This window comes from Hordeum vulgare, chromosome 7H (genome assembly GCF_904849725.1).
Source record: "Hordeum vulgare subsp. vulgare chromosome 7H, MorexV3_pseudomolecules_assembly, whole genome shotgun sequence".
Taxonomy (NCBI): Eukaryota; Viridiplantae; Streptophyta; class Magnoliopsida; order Poales; family Poaceae; genus Hordeum; species Hordeum vulgare.
The window spans coordinates 601,833,358-601,850,763 of NC_058524.1; the positions used below are offsets into that span (position 1 = coordinate 601,833,358).

A 17,406-nucleotide genomic window follows, 5' to 3' on the forward strand; every position below is an offset into this window, starting at 1 on the left:
CCAATGCTAAGCCTTGAACCACTAGATCATCTCCCTTTGCATAATCTGAATAGTAGCATCCTTTATGAACAAACATTTGCCCATAATTCACCACCGAACTTCTCTTTTTTGTTGTTTTCCCAACCTACATTTGCAAGCTTGGATTATTGCGCTATGGTAAGCAAACCTTGTGTTGATCTACATGTTTTTTAAAATACCGATAACAAATTTGTTGCGCTCTATGGCTTGTGAAACCATGTATTACATTTGTTCGAAAAGTTATATCCCAAGAGCCATTTTTTCGGGGGAGCTAACTAATAATCTTGCTCTTGGTATTTATCCAAGGGATATCGGTAGGACCAGATAACTTCAAATAGAAACATTTGTCTTCCCCCCCCCCTCTCAATGCCAATGGAGGGGCCGCCAAGTTCTATCAGTTATAAAGAGTTTCGATCGTAAGAGGAGAGATGCCGAATCCCGTTACCTCACAAGAGACGGTACAAAAGGACCGAAGAAACCTAAATTTAGAATCTCGAGTGCTTGCCCCCCTCCCCCCCCCCTACATCGCCTTTCATCGAAAATTCGAAACGAGCACGCGTGGAGCCTGATGCCACCTGGATCGATGAACGAAAACCGACAATGGGTGGGAGACCAACACGCCGGCCCAAATGATATTATGTCGGCCATCTCCCCTGCATAACATTTCTTTTAATTATAAAAAATAATCAGAAAATAAACTAATGAAATAGAACTAAATAAATACGAAGTAGATACGAGTAATAAAATTGCAGATGGACGCGCTGCGACGCAAGAAAACGGAAGCTGAGGGGCGGGGTCGCGAAAAACCACACGCCGGCCTCCAGGCGCAGAGAGAGACCATTGCGTCCATTTGGAAGCAAGCAAGGCAGGCAAGGAAAGGAAAGCCGGTGGAAAGCTCCGGGCAGTAGTAGTATTAACTCATCGCATCACATGTTTACAATTAGTGCCGCTTCCAGCTTACTATACTCGTACTACTTAATCCCCTGATTTATATATCTCTCTCCTCCCCCCCTCGCCTCCTCCTCATCTCCACGACTCCACCTCCACCCCTGCTGCCCGCCCCTCCCAGCCAGCCCACCCGATCCCATCGCCGCGCCGCCAGCCCCAGATCCGCCGCCCGCCCGCCGCCGAGCTCGTACACGCGGTAAGCTCCCCCTCTCCGTACCCGCCGGCCGGCCCGCCTCCCCTCCCCCCGCCGCGCGCCTGCTCTGCTCTGCTCCGCTCCGCGCATTGGGCTTGGTCGCCGGCCGTCCGGCCCCGCGCGTCTCGTTGCGCTTGGTTTCCCACCACGCTGCTGCCGCCGCCGTGCCCTCCAAGACTTTGACTTTTTGCGCGAGCTGCGCGGGGAGCGACTTCAGTTGGGTTCCGCGCCCGCGCGTTTCCGTTGGGCGGGCGCGCGGGGTGGCCGGCCGGGGGGGACCGGTTTGTTTTGGATCGAGCTCCAAATGCGGCGGCGGCGCGGCCAGCGGGGATCGGGCGGCGATTCGGTCAGAGTTTGACTTTTTCCCTCCCCAGCCGCCGCCGTGGTGGACTCGACCCGCGCTCCCTGCCTTTTTCCCCCTTCTCTCTCGCGTGTGGTGGAATTCGCCTGATTTGGACTGGTGGATCACCTACCCAACCCCGGGCCAATCGCGCGCCCGGCTCGGGAAGGCAGGCAGCGCCTTCCGCTTCCGGGAGCTCAGCGTAGCCTCTAGCGGAGCGGTGCTGTATTTCTTTTGCTTTCGCTGGGTCGTCTCACCACTTGCCATATCTGAATCACGTGTACGCGCGCGCGCGCATTGGAATTTGCGGTGCAGTGCTAGAGCAGCCGTCAGGTAGCCGGGGTGCTGCTGGCCTGCAGGACCCCGGTTCTGCCTAGATCGCCGTTGAGCTGGCTAGATTGTTACTACTTCATCACGATCTCTTGCGTCAGCGCTGTGCTTACCTTGTGTGTTGTAAATGCAGGGGAAGGGGTGACGAGACAGCTGCCTGTGGTGTAGCAGCGGCCTTCCCACCGAAAAATAACCCGAGCTTTCAGATGATCCAAAGATGGTGAGGAGCTGAGAGTACCTAGAGATTGGCAGTGGGGGCTGTGGGGCAGCAAGGACATGACTGTCATGCCACCTGCGCGCCATCGGCCCGCGGCCAAGAGACCCATGTGGATAATCGTGCTCTTGTGCCTCGTCTGCGTCGTGCTGATCGGGGCGTACGTGTACCCGCCGCGGCACTACTCGCAGTGCTACCTCTCCGCTTCCAGCGTTTGTACACCTTTCAAGGACTGGCTCCCGTCCATCGGCCGCCGGGAGCGGACCGATGACGAGGTCATCTCAGCCGCTGTTATCAGGGATATCCTTGGAATGCCCATGTCCACGTCCAAGAGTCCAAAGATTGCTTTTATGTTCTTGACGCCTGGCTCATTGCCCTTTGAGAAACTGTGGGAAAAGTTTTTGCAGGTTTGCCTGATTTCACCTCTTGTCCTTGTGCAATTTTAAGGAGTATAGTTCAATTAAGGTTTCTTTGGGTTTTCATTAACTGAGATGGTGCCAGGGTATCATCAAATATTTTCCAGTTATTATACAAATAGAACTATTTGGGTCGCTGAGAAACAATCTAGCACTTGACCATTATTTTCAGTAATAAATGCATACAGTTCAGATATGTTAGCTTCACGCCAGCATTCATTTTTGAACGGTTGGCATGAAGATATACTTTATCTGCATATATAAGTGAATTATAAGTGATCCTCTTGACCAAGTCAATAATGCTATCATGCTATCATGCACTTTTCACTATAATCTCGTACCTCCATGCTACTAACTGTATCTGCATGTCTACATGAAGTAATGTTGTCTATTGTTTATATAATTCATGTGAACCTAAAACAAAATCACTTTGATACACAGGGTCATGAGGGAAGATACTCCATCTATGTGCACGCGTCGCGTCAGAAGCCGGTGCATTCTAGTTCTCTCTTTGTTGGCAGAGATATTCATAGTGATGCGGTAACAATTCTCATTTGTCCTTCAGTTCTTCGTAAATTTGCATGTGTGTTTTACATAAACGATGTGCTTTCACTGAGGAGATTTCTCAAGTACAATTTCTCTGTTATATCTTTAAAGCTTATGTTCCGAAGAAAATTCTCCCTCTCAATGAATGAAGAATATGTTAGTGACTCAACTGATTGATATTGATGCCATCTGAAACTTTTGTTTTCATTAATGCGTTCACTCCATGGAAGGAGCAATGAGCAATGGTTAAACAGTGAGCTCATATTGATATAGTTGAGACTTGAGAACATAACTTGACCAAGATCGCTTGCATTAAAGAGTGCTAGTATCATATCATTCCCAATTTCCCATGGCATGCTATGCCAGAAATATGGGTTCTTTGGAGAAGTAGTGTGTTGCATTGCTTGTATCCTCAAGGCCAGTCTTAGTATCATGAGATATAGATCTTCTGACTTCTAAAGACCACTATTAGCAGTTTGGATTGAGATGCTGAAAAATCTTAGTCTACTAATTTTGCAAATTGAGGAGCTTTGTGCATTACATGTTGTTTAGGTTTATTTCTAACAATTATAACATAGGTTTGATGTTGCATGTTTGTGCTTGTCAAAATTGAGCAGAGTATGTATTTGCTTTGCAGGTTGTATGGGGAAAGATTTCAATGATAGATGCAGAGAAGAGGCTATTAGCAAATGCGCTGGAAGACGCTGATAATCAATTTTTTGTCTTGCTTTCTGATAGGTCTGAATTCTTGATTATGAATGATTTCCTTCTTTAGAGATTATTTCACCGTACTGAAATCAGTATTTACTATCTCTCGCAGCTGTGTTCCTCTTCATTCATTCGACTACGTCTTTAATTACCTGATGGGAACAAACATTAGTTTCATTGATTGGTAAGAGTACTGGAACTTGTATTTCATTACCATTTTGAAAAATAAGGGAAGTAAAGGGGAATTAGTGAAACAAGTGGCACTGGCCAATATCACAAGGACGTTGTTTATTAGTTTATACATTGTTCTATCACTTTTAGATGTCCATGTCCATGCATGTTGATTTTCGTCCGCATTTATTGCCATTTTGTAGTTTCCAGGATCCTGGTCCACATGGAAATGGAAGGTATTCTCTTGAGATGCTTCCTGAAATAGAGGAGAGAGACTTCAGAAAGGGTGCCCAGGTACATATTTTTGTGAAGTTGTTTCCTTATTGTTGTTGTTATTGCGATGGTATTAGTTTGCTATATTATATTCCATCCATTCCAAATTCATGCTTTAACCAACGATTAACTCGATAATATGTAGTTTATTGTACGAAACATAGACATCATCAGATCCGTATTCAAAAGCACTTTCATATGATTGTGATTTCATAACCACACCTTGTATTTTGAAATGGAGGCAGTATAGTACTTGTGGGTCCACCGTTTGTTATTTTAGTTGTATATTATTTGTTTTCAGTCTCTCCATGGTACAAAGCTGACTTGTTGAGAAATCGGTTATTGAGTATCAGAATCCAATCTCACATGCTCTCTCTTGTGTAATTGTTTCTCTTGTTATAGTGGTTTGCAATCACGCGAAGACATGCTTTACTGATTCTGGCGGACAACCTTTACTACAAGAAGTTCAAGCTATATTGCAAGGTGTGTTTCTTTTCTAGACTGCTATCTTTGGTTAATAGATTGGAGATATACCAGATATTTTAATAGGTAATACACATACAGTGTTAGATGTATTCAACTCTGCATATATGTTTTAATATAAAGGCCAGAGTTGTCACGAAACTGGAGTACAGAAATTCAGAATTCTGTAGTTACCTCTAATTGGCAAATAATGAACTGAAGAATAGTTTTGATAACCACTTCCATGAACATCAGAAAATCAATGTGCAAACTCTATTGCAAAGTTTTTTTTTCTTTCCTTAGCAACAGATAAAATCTTCTAATAAGCATAATCAGCAAGGGAACTTCATATGTTTCTTGTGTGGAATAAATTGTCTTGGATTCATTTAAGTTATGTGCTTGTTTGGTAGTAATCATTCCTGAAGTCTCAACCAATACTGGAGTTCTCCACTTTTCTAGTTTTCTCTGACATTTTTCTGTTAAGTCGCTTTTTGGGAAGTAATTTATCTATATCATGTGATTTGCAGCCAGCAGATGGGCGCAACTGTATTGCTGACGAGCATTATTTGCCAACCCTATTCAATGTCAGTATCTACAATCTATGGAAGTTGCATTTACATCTTTTTTCCTTGAGTTACTTGCTAACTAACAAGTCCTTCTACGAAACATCAGATGGTAGATCCAGGTGGAATAGCTAATTGGTCGGTTACACATGTGGATTGGTCCGAGGGGAAATGGCATCCAAGGTCATACGCAGCCGCTGATGTTAGCTATGATCTACTAAAGAATATAACAGTATGTTTTTGCCTTGCTTGACTTCTTTCCTGAGATGATCTTTACATGTTCTTCTATTTAGTGCATAACCCTTACATTGATGTATTCTAATGTACATTACCGTCACACAGGCCGTTGATGAGACCATCCATGTAACAAGTGATGACAAGGTATGGGCAATAATTTCGTCATCAATTTTTGACCGTCAAAGAACAATAAATAAATAAATAAATATTCTTTTCTTCTAGATCTTGCCCGATTACTTTTCCATTGATTACATATTAAAAATGGTTTGTATTGCAATACTTTCCTGATTATCTGATTTCCGATTTCTATCCTCTTTACAGAAAGTTGTGACACAGAAGCCATGTTTGTGGAACGGATCAAAGAGTCCATGCTATCTTTTTGCTAGGAAATTTTACCCCGAAACACTCGACAGCTTACTGAAGATATTCACCAGTTACACGTCTGTTTGACTTCAACATGATTCTTTGCACCTCAACACATGGTTCAAGTACATGAGCATGTCTCTTTTCTTCGTGTAAAAATTGTGAAGTCAATCGATACTTAGATCTGGGCCTCGAGCAACGGGTTGCTGCTGCAGCGACCGAGGCAAACCTGCAGTTTAGTCCATGGGTGGTGAGGATGCGGCGATATTGATAACGACGATGATACTGCCCCCGTTGTAATCTATTGTGCTTTTTGTATGTTTCCTTTAAGTCCTTCACCTCTCTCTCCCTCTCTAATCTCTGTCCTAGCCTCATTAGTTCCTGGCTCTTGGAGTTGGAGATCATATTTTTGTCAATATGCTGTTATTATATGATCCATTCTTTTGTAGACACAAAAAGGAAATGATTGAGAAGTACCACATATCTTTTATGGTCTCTTGTTGTTATTTGGTTACTTACTGTGCATCTATTTTTTTTTTTTTGTACATATATTCTGAGGAAGGTCAACTTTGTTAGGCAAAGATATTCGGAAAGGGGCTTGGGCTCCATGGAGCTTGAATTTTGAACAATTCAAAAATCATGTTTCTATGTTTCAAAAAAAATCTGAAAAATACACATGCAGAGATGTAATGTACAAGCGGACGCAAGATTGAATTTTAGAGAGGGCAAAGATGTGTTAAATGGAGAAATTTTTCTTTGCTAAGTGGGGGCAAACCACTATTTTGCTTGGCATATTACAAGGAGACTGAAAATTGAGTGGGGGCAGCTGCCCCCATGGCTTACACACTGAAATCGCCCCTGGTACAAAAAATATATATTTGTGCTGTTTAGCACGTGCACTGTTCGCTCTCAAAGTCCATGATTTTGTTCTTTTTATGCAGCTTGCAATTCAAGTTCTTTCATTGTGAAATTTTACACAAATACATTACATCCTTATATATGTGTATTTTTTTTTAGAATTTTTGGAAATAAAAAATCGAATCTTGAATTTTTAAAAATTTCAGGCTCCATGAAGCTCGTCCTCCAGAGCACCTTAACATATCAGCATGTGGGAATACCCATGGCTGAATGTGTAAGCAGACAAGTTTCCCTTTTCGCCCCATGCATAAGTCAATTAAACCCCGTTGAAGCATGTGAATTTTCCTCGGTGTGCAAACTGATGAAGATGGGCCTAATTTACATCGCCTATCAATTTGTTCCTACTTATCTTATACCCATTCTGTCTCAAAATAAGTGTCGTAATTTAATATAAATTTTGTATTAAAGCAGCGACACTTATTTGGGACCGAGGGAGTATATACTTAGGAAAAATAGAGTTCCCCGAGTGAGGCTTTTCAGTTCTTGGGCCCGGAAATTTTAAATTAAGAAATTGACCTTCTTTTAGTTTAAAAATTCTGAAAAAACACAAGTACTTATAGACTTATATTAGATGTGTGGAAATTTAATTATGAAATACATTTTTATATGAGTTGTATGAAAATTAATAGTGTATTTTTATAGTGAATAGTACATGTGCTATACATACATGATTTTTTTTTATTTTGTGTAGCTGACATAAAAATGTATTTCGCCATAAATTTCACAGACAAGTAGTACGCTTCCATAGGTATGTATGTGTTTGTTATAAATTTTACCTAAAATTTTGATTTTTGTTTTAAAAATTTGAGCTCCATTAGCAATTTACGACGTTCCCCTTCTTTCTTTGTCCATCCCTCCTCTACATACACCCCCGACCCCCACCCACTCCCACCTCTGTTTTCTTCCCACCATTTTTCCTTAAAATCCGCCTCAACTATCACATGTTCTACCGACTTATCAAATAAAATAACCAATAATCTCGCCTACTTAAACATGAATAGTGTTTTCTATATCACTCCTTCCTTGGCCATACATCCTTTAGGCTGCATTCGGTTGAAAGGGAATTGAAGCGGGTTTGACAGGGATTAAAGGGGATTAAATCCCGTATAAGTCAAACCCCCTCCAATCCCCTTGAAACAGGGCGCAATCGAATAAACATATCCATGATGATACAATTTTTGTCATGGAAGAGTGCATATCTATTGCAGAAGACCGACTACTGTCATCGACGTACATCCACGAGATTATGACTGCCTACTACCACAGTCTGATTTTTTGTCACCAAGTGGCGGACACCCCCTACACAAATGGGCCGGCCCATCATATATCGCATTGCTAGTATCGCAAGATCCCATTTCACATAACGCAATTTGTGGCTTCCCCTCAGAAAATAAAATGTAATTTGCGATTTTTTTTAAGTTTATTTTTTTAAAACAATTCGTGAACATATTTGAATTCGTGAAAATTTACAAATCCTTATTTTTTTCTGAAATTTGTGAAGTTTTTTAAATATGTGTACATCTTTAAAATTTCTGGACTTTTTTCAATTTCCCAATTTTTTTCAAATATGTAAACATTCTCAAATCCAATAAATTTCTGAATTTATGTGCATTTTTCAATTTTGTGTCTTTTTTTTTTGAAATCCATGAACTTTCTTTCAAGTTTGTGATTTTTTTTTCGTACCTATGAACCTTTACAAATTAATAAAATTTTATGTGAACATTTTTCAATTTCAATTTTTTTTGAACTGTCGAATTTTCCCCAAGTTATTGTTAACTTATTTTCAAAAATATTTATTTTAAAATTCAATGATTAACCAGTCAGTCGACCATTTGTCAACGAGTTGTGCTTCCTGGTGCACAAGGTGCCCAGGAGGAGCTCCTCGGAAAAGAAAACAACTTCTTTTGGGGTGGATTAGAAAATAATATTTTTTAGGTAAGGAAAAGAAAACAACCTTTTCTTTGAGAGGAGGAAAAGAAAATATATATTTCTGAGAATCGGAAAGAGAATATTTTTTTAAGATGATCATGCGAATGCAAAACTTTATTAAACCGTCATAATATTTAAAGGAACAAATGTAAGGTCCCTTGGGTGTCCTAACCAAATATGGCCCTATTTTTTAAGGAAGGAAAAGAAAATGACTGGTAGAACCCCCGGACATGGGCCTTGCCCAACAGGGTCCCGCGCCGGTGATAGATCTGTCGCGGAATCGGATTGGGCCCTATCTTTATCTTTATCTTTATCTATTTTTAATCTAATATAATCTAATCTGATTTAATCTAATTCTAATTTTAATCTCTAATACAGTATAATTCTAATTCTAATCTATCTCTAATCTACTTCTATTCTATCTCTCTCTACTACTAAAGCATTCATTGCTTCTGTCGGAACACCATCGCCGCTGTTTTATTAAAAAAAACTCTTGTTTTATGGTAATCAATTCATAAGCCAAATCGAACCGGTATGGAAGGAAAAAAATAGCCATGATCTCCCTCGACCTAACGGCGCTCCGCCCCGCCCACCCCTCTGTCTTATAATATTAAAATGTTTCTAATATTATAAAAACATTTATATTATGGGTCAGAGTGAGTAGATACGTTTCCACATGTTGTATTTGGGGGTCCACCTCCATAAAACCCTCTATGATCTGGCCCACATTAGGGCATGAATTATGGTGGCATCACCTGCGTATGCCTCACCTCTTCCATGTAGATAAATTTAAACGAAGCTATGGTGTGTCCCATAATCACCCAACGGAGGCTACTTTTTTGATGTCATTATCTTACACCATCATATCACGAAGCTCACACGGTACTTTTTCGTTTCACACATGCAAGCTCCAACCAGCAACTTGTGGTCCTGAATCCAGCAGAGCTAAGAAGCTCACACTGCGTCGCCCGAGTTACTGCCTCGTAGCTTTTGTCAGGAAGGAGCCGAGTTCTTCTGCAGGAGTCCGTTTCCGTCTTCAGACAACACGTTCGACGGAGGTGGCGTTTGACAAGATGATGTGGCACCTGGAACACCCGTCCAGCGTGGCCCGTTGGTCATGCCCTTATCCATCACCCATATCCCCAGGCTCACATCCACCCACGTAGCACCACTCAAACCTCCCCACGTGGCACCCCTCCCCGCTGTTCCCTCCACCTTCCACCCTCACCCCATCTTCCACATACCCCCCTCAACTCTCAAAAACCTCACCTCCCAGTACACACAAAAAATGCTTCACCACCACCTCCTCTCCTCCTCGGCCTCCGCCTTCCCTCCGGCCGCCCAGTCCCTCCTCCTCCTCCCGCGACCGGCTGCCAGCCTCCGCGCCCTCCTCGCCATGTCCTACGCCGCCTCTACCTCGACCTCCAGCTCGATCTCGAGCCCGTTCCGCCCCCCGCGCGCCGTGCTGGCGGCGGCGGTGCCGTCCCTCGGCGCCGAGGAGACCGCGGCGGCGGCCGAAGAGGCCTTCCGGAGGCACACATCGCCGGGGCTTAGGCGGGGCGGAGGCGCTGGGGGCGTCTCAGTCGTGTGGTTCAGGAGCGACCTCCGGGTGCTCGACAACGAGGCGCTGGCGCGCGCGTGGGCGGCCTCCGGCGCCGTCCTCCCCGTGTACTGCGTCGACCCCCGCGTCCTCGCCGGCGCCACCCACCGCTTCGGCTTCCCCAAGACCGGTGGTGAGAGGCACACCACAACAAATTTCCATGGCATCTGAGAATGGACGCTAAAGCTTGACTGAATGGACTGATCGTCTGATCCGACTGACTAACTGGTTGACTGTGGCAGCATTGAGGGCGCAGTTCCTGATAGAGTGCCTGGGAGACCTGAAGCAGAACCTGCAGAAGCGCGGCCTCGACCTGCTCATCCGGCACGGCAAGCCCGAGGACATCCTCCCTGCGATCGCCAAGGCCGTCAGCGCACACACAGTAAGCTAGCCCGTCTGCACAATGTCATTCATATCCACCGAGCTGGTTAATTACTTCAGCTTGATATGATCTTGACTCTTGAGGGTACCAGATTCAGGTTAATCCCCTCGGATTAAGACATCAATTGTTGTATCTCCAGGTCTATGCTCATAAGGAAACCTGCAGCGAGGAGCTCCTCGTCGAGCGCCTCGTGCGCAGAGGCTTGGAGAAGGTGATTATCCCTCAGGGAGGCGCATCTAATAAATCTCTGAGCCCAAAGCTTCAGCTCATCTGGGGAGCGACGATGTACCACATCGACGATCTCCCGTTCCCCGTGAGCAACCTGCCGGACGTGTACACGCAGTTCAGAAAGGTAGGAGCTCTCCATTCATCCTGGCTGCTCTACAGATTTTGGTAAGGCTGGTGGTGGCTGTTGTTCATGAAATGTGATGCTTCCGCCAGGCAGTCGAGTCGAAGTCCTCGGTCCGGAGCTGCGGCAAGCTGCCGCCTTCGCTTGGGCCGGCCCCGAGTTCCGGCCTGGACGAGATCGGAGGGTGGGGGTCGATACCGACTCTGGAGTCACTAGGTCTAAGTGTCACAAAGGCAGGTTCAGTTAACTGTATTCTACTGATCTTCAGTGCCCCTCTACTGTAGTAGCACCTTGGTGGACATGGTTCTGAAGTTTCTGTTACGGTTGGCACTGTTTAATTTGCCTCTCTATGTAGTCAGAGAAGGGAATGCGTTTTGTCGGAGGGGAGAGCGCGGCACTGGGAAGGGTTCATGAGTACTTCTGGAAGAACGATCAGTTGAAAGTCTACAAAGAGACGAGGAACGGCATGCTTGGGCCGGACTACTCCACCAAGTTCTCCCCCTGGCTTGCCTCCGGCAGCCTTTCGCCGCGCTATGTTTGCGAAGAGGTGGATATTATTTAGTGTTGTCTGCACACATTATCAGCTCTCTCTCTCTCTCATGTGCTAAATGTTCGGTCATTACGCAGGTAAGGAGATATGAGAAGCAGAGAGTAGCAAATGATTCCACATACTGGTTAGTCACTGTGCATCTCTGGCCTAATTTCATGTTGAAGTTTCTGTAAGGAATGCTCAAACTCAGACTGTCTGGTCTGCCGTTCCTGACATGGCAATGGTTTCAGGGTTTTGTTTGAGCTGATATGGAGGGACTACTTCAGATTCCTTTCAGAAAAATATGGCAACTCCATTTTCCACTTAGGTAAAGATACAATTGTTCTGATTTGTTGCAGAGATAATGTACAGCTGTTTCATCTGCAAACAAGGTTGCATTTGGACAGCAAAAGAGTATATAATCCTTCTGGGAATTCTGTAGGGGGTCCGAGAAAAGTGGCGTCCAAGTGGAGCCAAGATCAGGCGTTGTTCGAATCTTGGAAAGATGGCCGGACCGGGTACGGCATACTCCAAGTTGTTCCGTCTTTCTGCTGCTGGCCATACCCTACTGAGTTCTGCATCTGGTCATGGTGAATTTCAGGTACCCTCTTATTGATGCCAACATGAAGGAGCTCTTAGCTACTGGTTTCATGTCCAACCGTGGCCGGCAGGTAACTTTCGACACACTGCTCATCCGCGGCATGGCTAAATATGAGGGTTTAATGCAGAACATTTTCCCCCCATCTGCCAATCATTCAAATTCAACAATTTTATGTGCAGATTGTCTGCTCTTTTTTGGTCCGGGACATGGGTATCGATTGGCGAATGGGAGCTGAATGGTTTGAAACATGCCTACTGGATTACGACCCGGCTTCTAACTATGGCAATTGGACATATGGAGCAGGTATCAAACAGGGCTTAATATTAGATAGCATAGTACGTATGATTCAAGCACATAATATAAAATTTCTTAGATACTTGAACTGACTGAACTGCTGCTGGACCCTTGACAGGAGTTGGCAATGATCCACGAGAAGACCGATACTTTAGCATCCCCAAGCAAGTAAGCATCAAGACTAAATAACGGCAACATCCGAATAATTGTTTTTACCAGACTGAACTCCAGTCAATCATACTACCATAAACCACCATAGGAAACATATTGGCAAGTGCGCATGGTGACCTAAGAACAAACATGAAATTGTAGGTTTTACGCATCAATGAATTGCCCACTAACCCTAAGATGTTAACATCAGAGCAGGGTGTTTTTTCTTACTACTCATACCTTGGTCTGATCACGAGTGAACATTCCTCTGTAGGCCAAGACATATGATCCTGACGGTGAATATGTTGCATACTGGTTACCGGAGCTCCGGTCACTCGCAAAGGAAAGGAGGAACTTCCCAGGGGCCTCATACATCAAGCAGGTCGTCCCACTGAAGTTTGGTGGTGGGCATCAGAGAAAAGATCAGCAATTCAACAGGCAGACAAGGCCAAAGAACATTTACAGAAGACAAAAGTAATACAGTGTATGCGTTGATAATGTATGCCATCGATCAAGAGTCAATAGGAGATAGAGCAAATGTTACAGCAGCTGGTTAGAAAGCAAATGAGAGATGAAGTTCTGTAAAGTTTCTGTGAAATGTACTATGTATCAGTGACAAGGTGAGATCAGAAGTACTACATGGCAAATTTCAGGTCGACCATGAAGATCTCCTGCTATCTTTCAAAATTAAGGAGCCTGATCCTGATCATGCTGTACTTACCAACAACAATCAATTGGTTTCAGAAATAAACGGTGACGAAAAAGCAAGCTCAAAACAGCCAGTAACACATCTAGCACAGATTAACACTGCAATTAGAAACTAAAGAAATGCTTTCATTTCCATTAAACCTGAGCAAAAACCTCAATTCTCAACAACAGAGTTTGACAAATTTATTTGCCAAAGCTAGCCTCGCTGCCCACAAAACTGAACAAAAAGGATATATACACATAACTACCGATGACATGACACAAAAAACCTCGAAAACAGAAGCTTCCGAAGGTGACGACTCCTATGTACAATTTTGACTTGTTACAACTACAACTTCACAGCGAGGTCATGAAACTGATAAATGTAGCTTCAATCCTCTGTAGTAGACCCTCCCCTTGCGTTGTAACCAACACGGCAGCCCTTGGTTGGTATAGGAACGCCGAGTGACTGATCAACGCTTTGTACTTTCCAAGCACAGAACTGTCTGTCATTGACAAGCGGATTGCTTGCACGAACTGGCGGAGATCCCATGAAGTATGGAGGAGAAGCCTGCAGATTGTCATACCCGCTATTACTAAAGAGTGACTTGGTTCAATGGCAAGTGAAGGCTGGACTTTTTGTTAAAAAAAAGAGAAAATGAAAAGAAAATCCAATTCAAAAATGCAATAGCTTATGACTGGAAAGTGGAAGCAAATTTCAGAGAGAGTGAGAGAGAGACACTAACCTTGCTCACAATAAAATCGGAGAGATCTTGAGCAGCTTTAAAATCATACTCTCTGTATGGCCTGAATAATATAAAGAAAAAGGTCAGACTCAAAGAGATATCTGATCAACTTCATAGATGTTTAGAAGCCCAATTAATTATGAACTGACTGTACAATTCTTGCATAGTGTTTATCCATTTAAAGTAAAAAATGAGGAAAATCCTGACTGGGAAAACTCTAGATGATCCAAATGACTCCAGGCAACAATATGCATTCAAAATAGTTAAATTTGGCAATTTCTTAGAAACATGTAGTAGTTGAAGAGCTTGGGGGATTTATATAACTACTACTGATTAATACATACAAGATGCAGACTGTGAAGCGTAATAAATTCTAGTTGACCAGAGAGAATTGAAAAAAAATACCTGCTGCTTTTGCATGGAATTGGACATCTGATGGCTCCATCTCTGCTTTCTGTGTTTTGGTAGTCTTCCATCATTCTTTCTGTCCTCTGTTTCTTTAGCTCTTTCATTTCCTCCATGGTTCCATCACCACGGCGTTCGAAACCTCTTTGGAAGTTGTAACCTATGTACAAACAGCCAGTCAGTCACGGTTGGCCATGCACGCAAACTATAATATTATCAGAGTGAAACCTTGGGCTGACCTGCTGAAGGATTGACGACGCTCATCAGATTCTCCATACCCATGTCGCGAAAAAGGAAGGAAGATGCTTCACTCAACAAGGACCTGCACATTGGTTGAAGTATTCCCTCAATCATGAGTAAATCAATCTTGAAGAGAAAGCGTATATTTTTTTTCTCCCAGTTGCATGCTTGCCTTCAACAATGCGGGCCCAGAAAAGATCTCACGATTCATTCTACACACCACTAGAGGAAAAAGACGTAGTAATGAAATTCCATGAGCATGCTGTACGCAACGTTGCACGTTTTCTTAAATCCAAGATTGTGCTTCAGTTATTGCGCATAAAAATCAGCCCTGCTTCAGTTACTCTGCCTAACAATTAGTTCTGCTGAAGTGACCCAGCATAATAACCTCAGAATTATTTTTTTCAATCCAAGAAAGATCTCAGATTTTTCTTCTTCTTGATAAATATCTGGTCTCGCCACAATCCATGTTAACATGCCTCAGTGAGGCTCTGAATTTTAAGTATCTTAGCAATCACGCCAGAAACTCGATAAGACGAGGAGTTCTTGACTTAGAATCGCTAACGCTCGCAGTGGACCGTCCACGCAGCGCACCGGACTGGAACCCCTCGCTGCCAGCCTAGCCTAGCCGCCACCCCCATGGAAGCGAAGCAAGAACCTATGGCCGAACGGCTGAATCTCACGACGGCGGCGAGGCAGGCAACCGCGGTGCGAATGGCGCAGCGTCCGTGCTGGATTGGGCGCCATCTTTGCTTCCTCGAAAGAGAATCCGCTAGGCGGACCGGACCAGAGCAGAGCAGACCAGACCAACCGGGAGATGAAGGCGCGGGGAGGATAAGGAGCGAGAACTCACCTGGAGCGCGCAGACGGTGGCGCGAGGGAGCGGGTCAGGCGTCGGAGGGGGGCCGAGACGTGGAGAACCGGGAGCGTCTGGCTGGCGAGCGGAGCGGGGAGGAGGAGCCCGTGGGGTGGGGAAAGCGACGGCCGCCGGAGAGGGGAGGGGGGCTTCGGGTCTGGGTCTGGTTCCGTCGAGAGCAGCCGAGGTATTTATCTGTCCGAGGCGCACGGGGCGGATGGACGGCCGGGATGCGAGGGCGGGGGATATTTCTTTGCCGGGGAGGGAAGCCACGTCGGTTCCGTTGGGTTGCATCATGTGACGGTTGGGTTCGGGTCATGTGCCGCGCACGCGCCCCGAGGGAGGCGGCCGGTGCACGCGCCCTCCCGTGAGCTTTTCTTTTCCTTCCTTTTGTGTGTGATACACTGTACCTACCTTATACGTACGTGCAAGGAAGGCCCGTGAGCATGTGGACACATGCAACCGTTAACGACGCAACGCAAATGCGCCCGGCTAAATCACCACCGCACACGATAGTCGGGCTACCCGAATTTAACACGATTCCACCTACGTACTGCTCCGCGATGCCGGCTGGCATATGGATGGCTTCCTCCTCCTCTGCGGCGGCGCGCCATGTCGACGGCCGGGCGGGTCTCGGCCGCCCTCATCCCTACCTTCCAACGGCGAGCACATCGGCCTGTAGCACTTGTACTAATGTAGACTAGAGATCGAGAGGTTAACGGACCGCGATGCTTCGGCCCCGTTGATAAATGATGTTTTTACACTTATTCGTTCTTTGTTTAAATCGAGATATTTTATGGACCGAGATATTCACTTTGCTATGTGATACTAATGATTAATGAATGGAAATGATTTCATAAATTCCTTCTTTGACGTGCATGAAAAATGGGCTAAAAGGGAAAGTAATCACGGACATGTAAAGGAGTACAAGAGGAGACAGAGGAAATCAAGAAGAGGCACACTGGAAGCGACATATGAAAATACAGCGTTTTATGCGACCGCATCCGCTCGCATGAGTGGTCGTATGGCGTGGATTGCAAGGCTCCTCGGCCACCTGAACATCTTTTATAAAGGGGATCTGGTCGAAATGTGAACAGAACATTCGCGAGCGAAGCTAGAACAGAGCCATCTTCATCCCCTTTCATCAACCCTTGCCACTGTCATCTTCAGCTTCATAGCCACCATCAGTGGCGGACTCAGGATTGGCTGCCGCCCCATGCAAAAAAATAAGGGCTAAAACTACCTAAAAAATGCTTCAGTTTCAAGGCATACAAAAGTCAAGCTATGTTGCATAACTAATAGAAAACTTTGAAATCCATAGTTCATACTTGTCTTCCGTTGCCACCATCACCACCATAGTTCATACTTGTAATCGTGTGCAACCATTGTAATACATATTGTCAATAAATTGATGTTCAAGCTGTGTTCTTCAATGTTTTCATCATGCGATGTGATGTCCATGTGTGAGAAGTTCGGTAAGGTATGGGTTGAGGCATAGAACTTGCAACCCTCTGTATTTGTTGTGGGGATTAACATAAGAGCTTTGAATTAACGACACATATGTGTGAAATAAAATTGTTTTGTAGATGTCTTTTGTCTTGTCCGCGTTCTTCATCCCTGCAGGTACCCAGGATAATGGAGAGCGAGCCACGGAGAGGCTACGTGCTGAGAGACCGTGAAGTGTTATTCTGAATACAAGTGACCGAATGGTTTAGACGGTAACACAGATATAATCCATGGGCATTCATGATGTGTAGTCATTAAAAATCCAAAGCTTTTGTCTGATTATTATAATCTTAATTATCAAGGCAACCTTGTTGGGGAACGTTGCATGGGAAACAAAAAATTTCCTACACTCACCAAGATCAATCTAGGAAATACACATCTACGAGAGGAGAGATTGCATCTCCATACCCTTGTAGATTGTTTAGTGGAAGT

General features: G+C 44.5%; 3 protein-coding genes across 3 annotated transcripts; 2 read left to right on the forward strand and 1 right to left on the reverse strand.

The window, feature by feature from the left end:
- The first annotated feature begins 965 nt into the window (after positions 1-965).
- Positions 966-6,277, forward strand: LOC123413528 (glycosyltransferase BC10-like). Its single transcript, XM_045106466.1, has 11 exons — positions 966-1,162; positions 1,963-2,450; positions 2,901-2,999; positions 3,643-3,743; positions 3,826-3,897; positions 4,088-4,178; positions 4,560-4,640; positions 5,147-5,203; positions 5,292-5,414; positions 5,525-5,563; positions 5,741-6,277. The coding sequence occupies exons 2-11, from the start codon at positions 2,106-2,108 to the stop codon at positions 5,867-5,869; spliced, it is 1,137 nt and encodes a 378-aa protein (XP_044962401.1). The 5' UTR covers positions 966-1,162; positions 1,963-2,105; the 3' UTR covers positions 5,870-6,277.
- Positions 6,278-9,900: 3,623 nt separating this feature from the next.
- On the forward strand, positions 9,901-13,192 carry LOC123413527 (cryptochrome DASH, chloroplastic/mitochondrial). Its single transcript, XM_045106465.1, has 12 exons — positions 9,901-10,362; positions 10,472-10,611; positions 10,751-10,963; positions 11,053-11,193; positions 11,316-11,507; positions 11,588-11,634; positions 11,741-11,817; positions 11,932-12,007; positions 12,091-12,160; positions 12,270-12,393; positions 12,503-12,552; positions 12,809-13,192. The coding sequence occupies exons 1-12, from the start codon at positions 9,918-9,920 to the stop codon at positions 13,010-13,012; spliced, it is 1,779 nt and encodes a 592-aa protein (XP_044962400.1). The 5' UTR covers positions 9,901-9,917; the 3' UTR covers positions 13,013-13,192.
- A 155-nt stretch (positions 13,193-13,347) lies between these two features.
- On the reverse strand, positions 13,348-15,648 carry LOC123413531. Its single transcript, XM_045106467.1, has 5 exons — positions 15,466-15,648; positions 14,612-14,694; positions 14,373-14,532; positions 13,968-14,028; positions 13,348-13,792 (listed from the first exon to the last, which is right to left on the reverse strand). Exons 2-5 carry the CDS (start codon positions 14,652-14,654, stop codon positions 13,613-13,615), a joined length of 444 nt encoding a protein of 147 aa, XP_044962402.1. The 5' UTR covers positions 14,655-14,694; positions 15,466-15,648; the 3' UTR covers positions 13,348-13,612.
- Between the last annotated feature and the right edge of the window lie 1,758 nt (positions 15,649-17,406).

Coding starts and splice junctions, on each gene's coding strand:
- LOC123413528 (XM_045106466.1), top strand. CDS start 2,106: ATGACTGTCATGCCACCTGCGCGCCATCGGCCCGCGGCCAAGAGACCC. Junction 5,204..5,291: donor ATTTGCCAACCCTATTCAAT/GTCAGTATCTAC, acceptor ACGAAACATCAG/ATGGTAGATCCAGGTGGAAT. Junction 5,564..5,740: donor ATGTAACAAGTGATGACAAG/GTATGGGCAATA, acceptor TCCTCTTTACAG/AAAGTTGTGACACAGAAGCC.
- LOC123413527 (XM_045106465.1), top strand. CDS start 9,918: ATGCTTCACCACCACCTCCTCTCCTCCTCGGCCTCCGCCTTCCCTCCG. Junction 11,818..11,931: donor CAACTCCATTTTCCACTTAG/GTAAAGATACAA, acceptor GGAATTCTGTAG/GGGGTCCGAGAAAAGTGGCG. Junction 12,008..12,090: donor TGGAAAGATGGCCGGACCGG/GTACGGCATACT, acceptor GGTGAATTTCAG/GTACCCTCTTATTGATGCCA.
- LOC123413531 (XM_045106467.1), bottom strand. CDS start 14,654: ATGGGTATGGAGAATCTGATGAGCGTCGTCAATCCTTCAGCAG. Junction 14,533..14,611: donor CGTCGTCAATCCTTCAGCAG/GTCAGCCCAAGG, acceptor GTTTGTACATAG/GTTACAACTTCCAAAGAGGT. Junction 14,029..14,372: donor ATTCCATGCAAAAGCAGCAG/GTATTTTTTTTC, acceptor TATATTATTCAG/GCCATACAGAGAGTATGATT.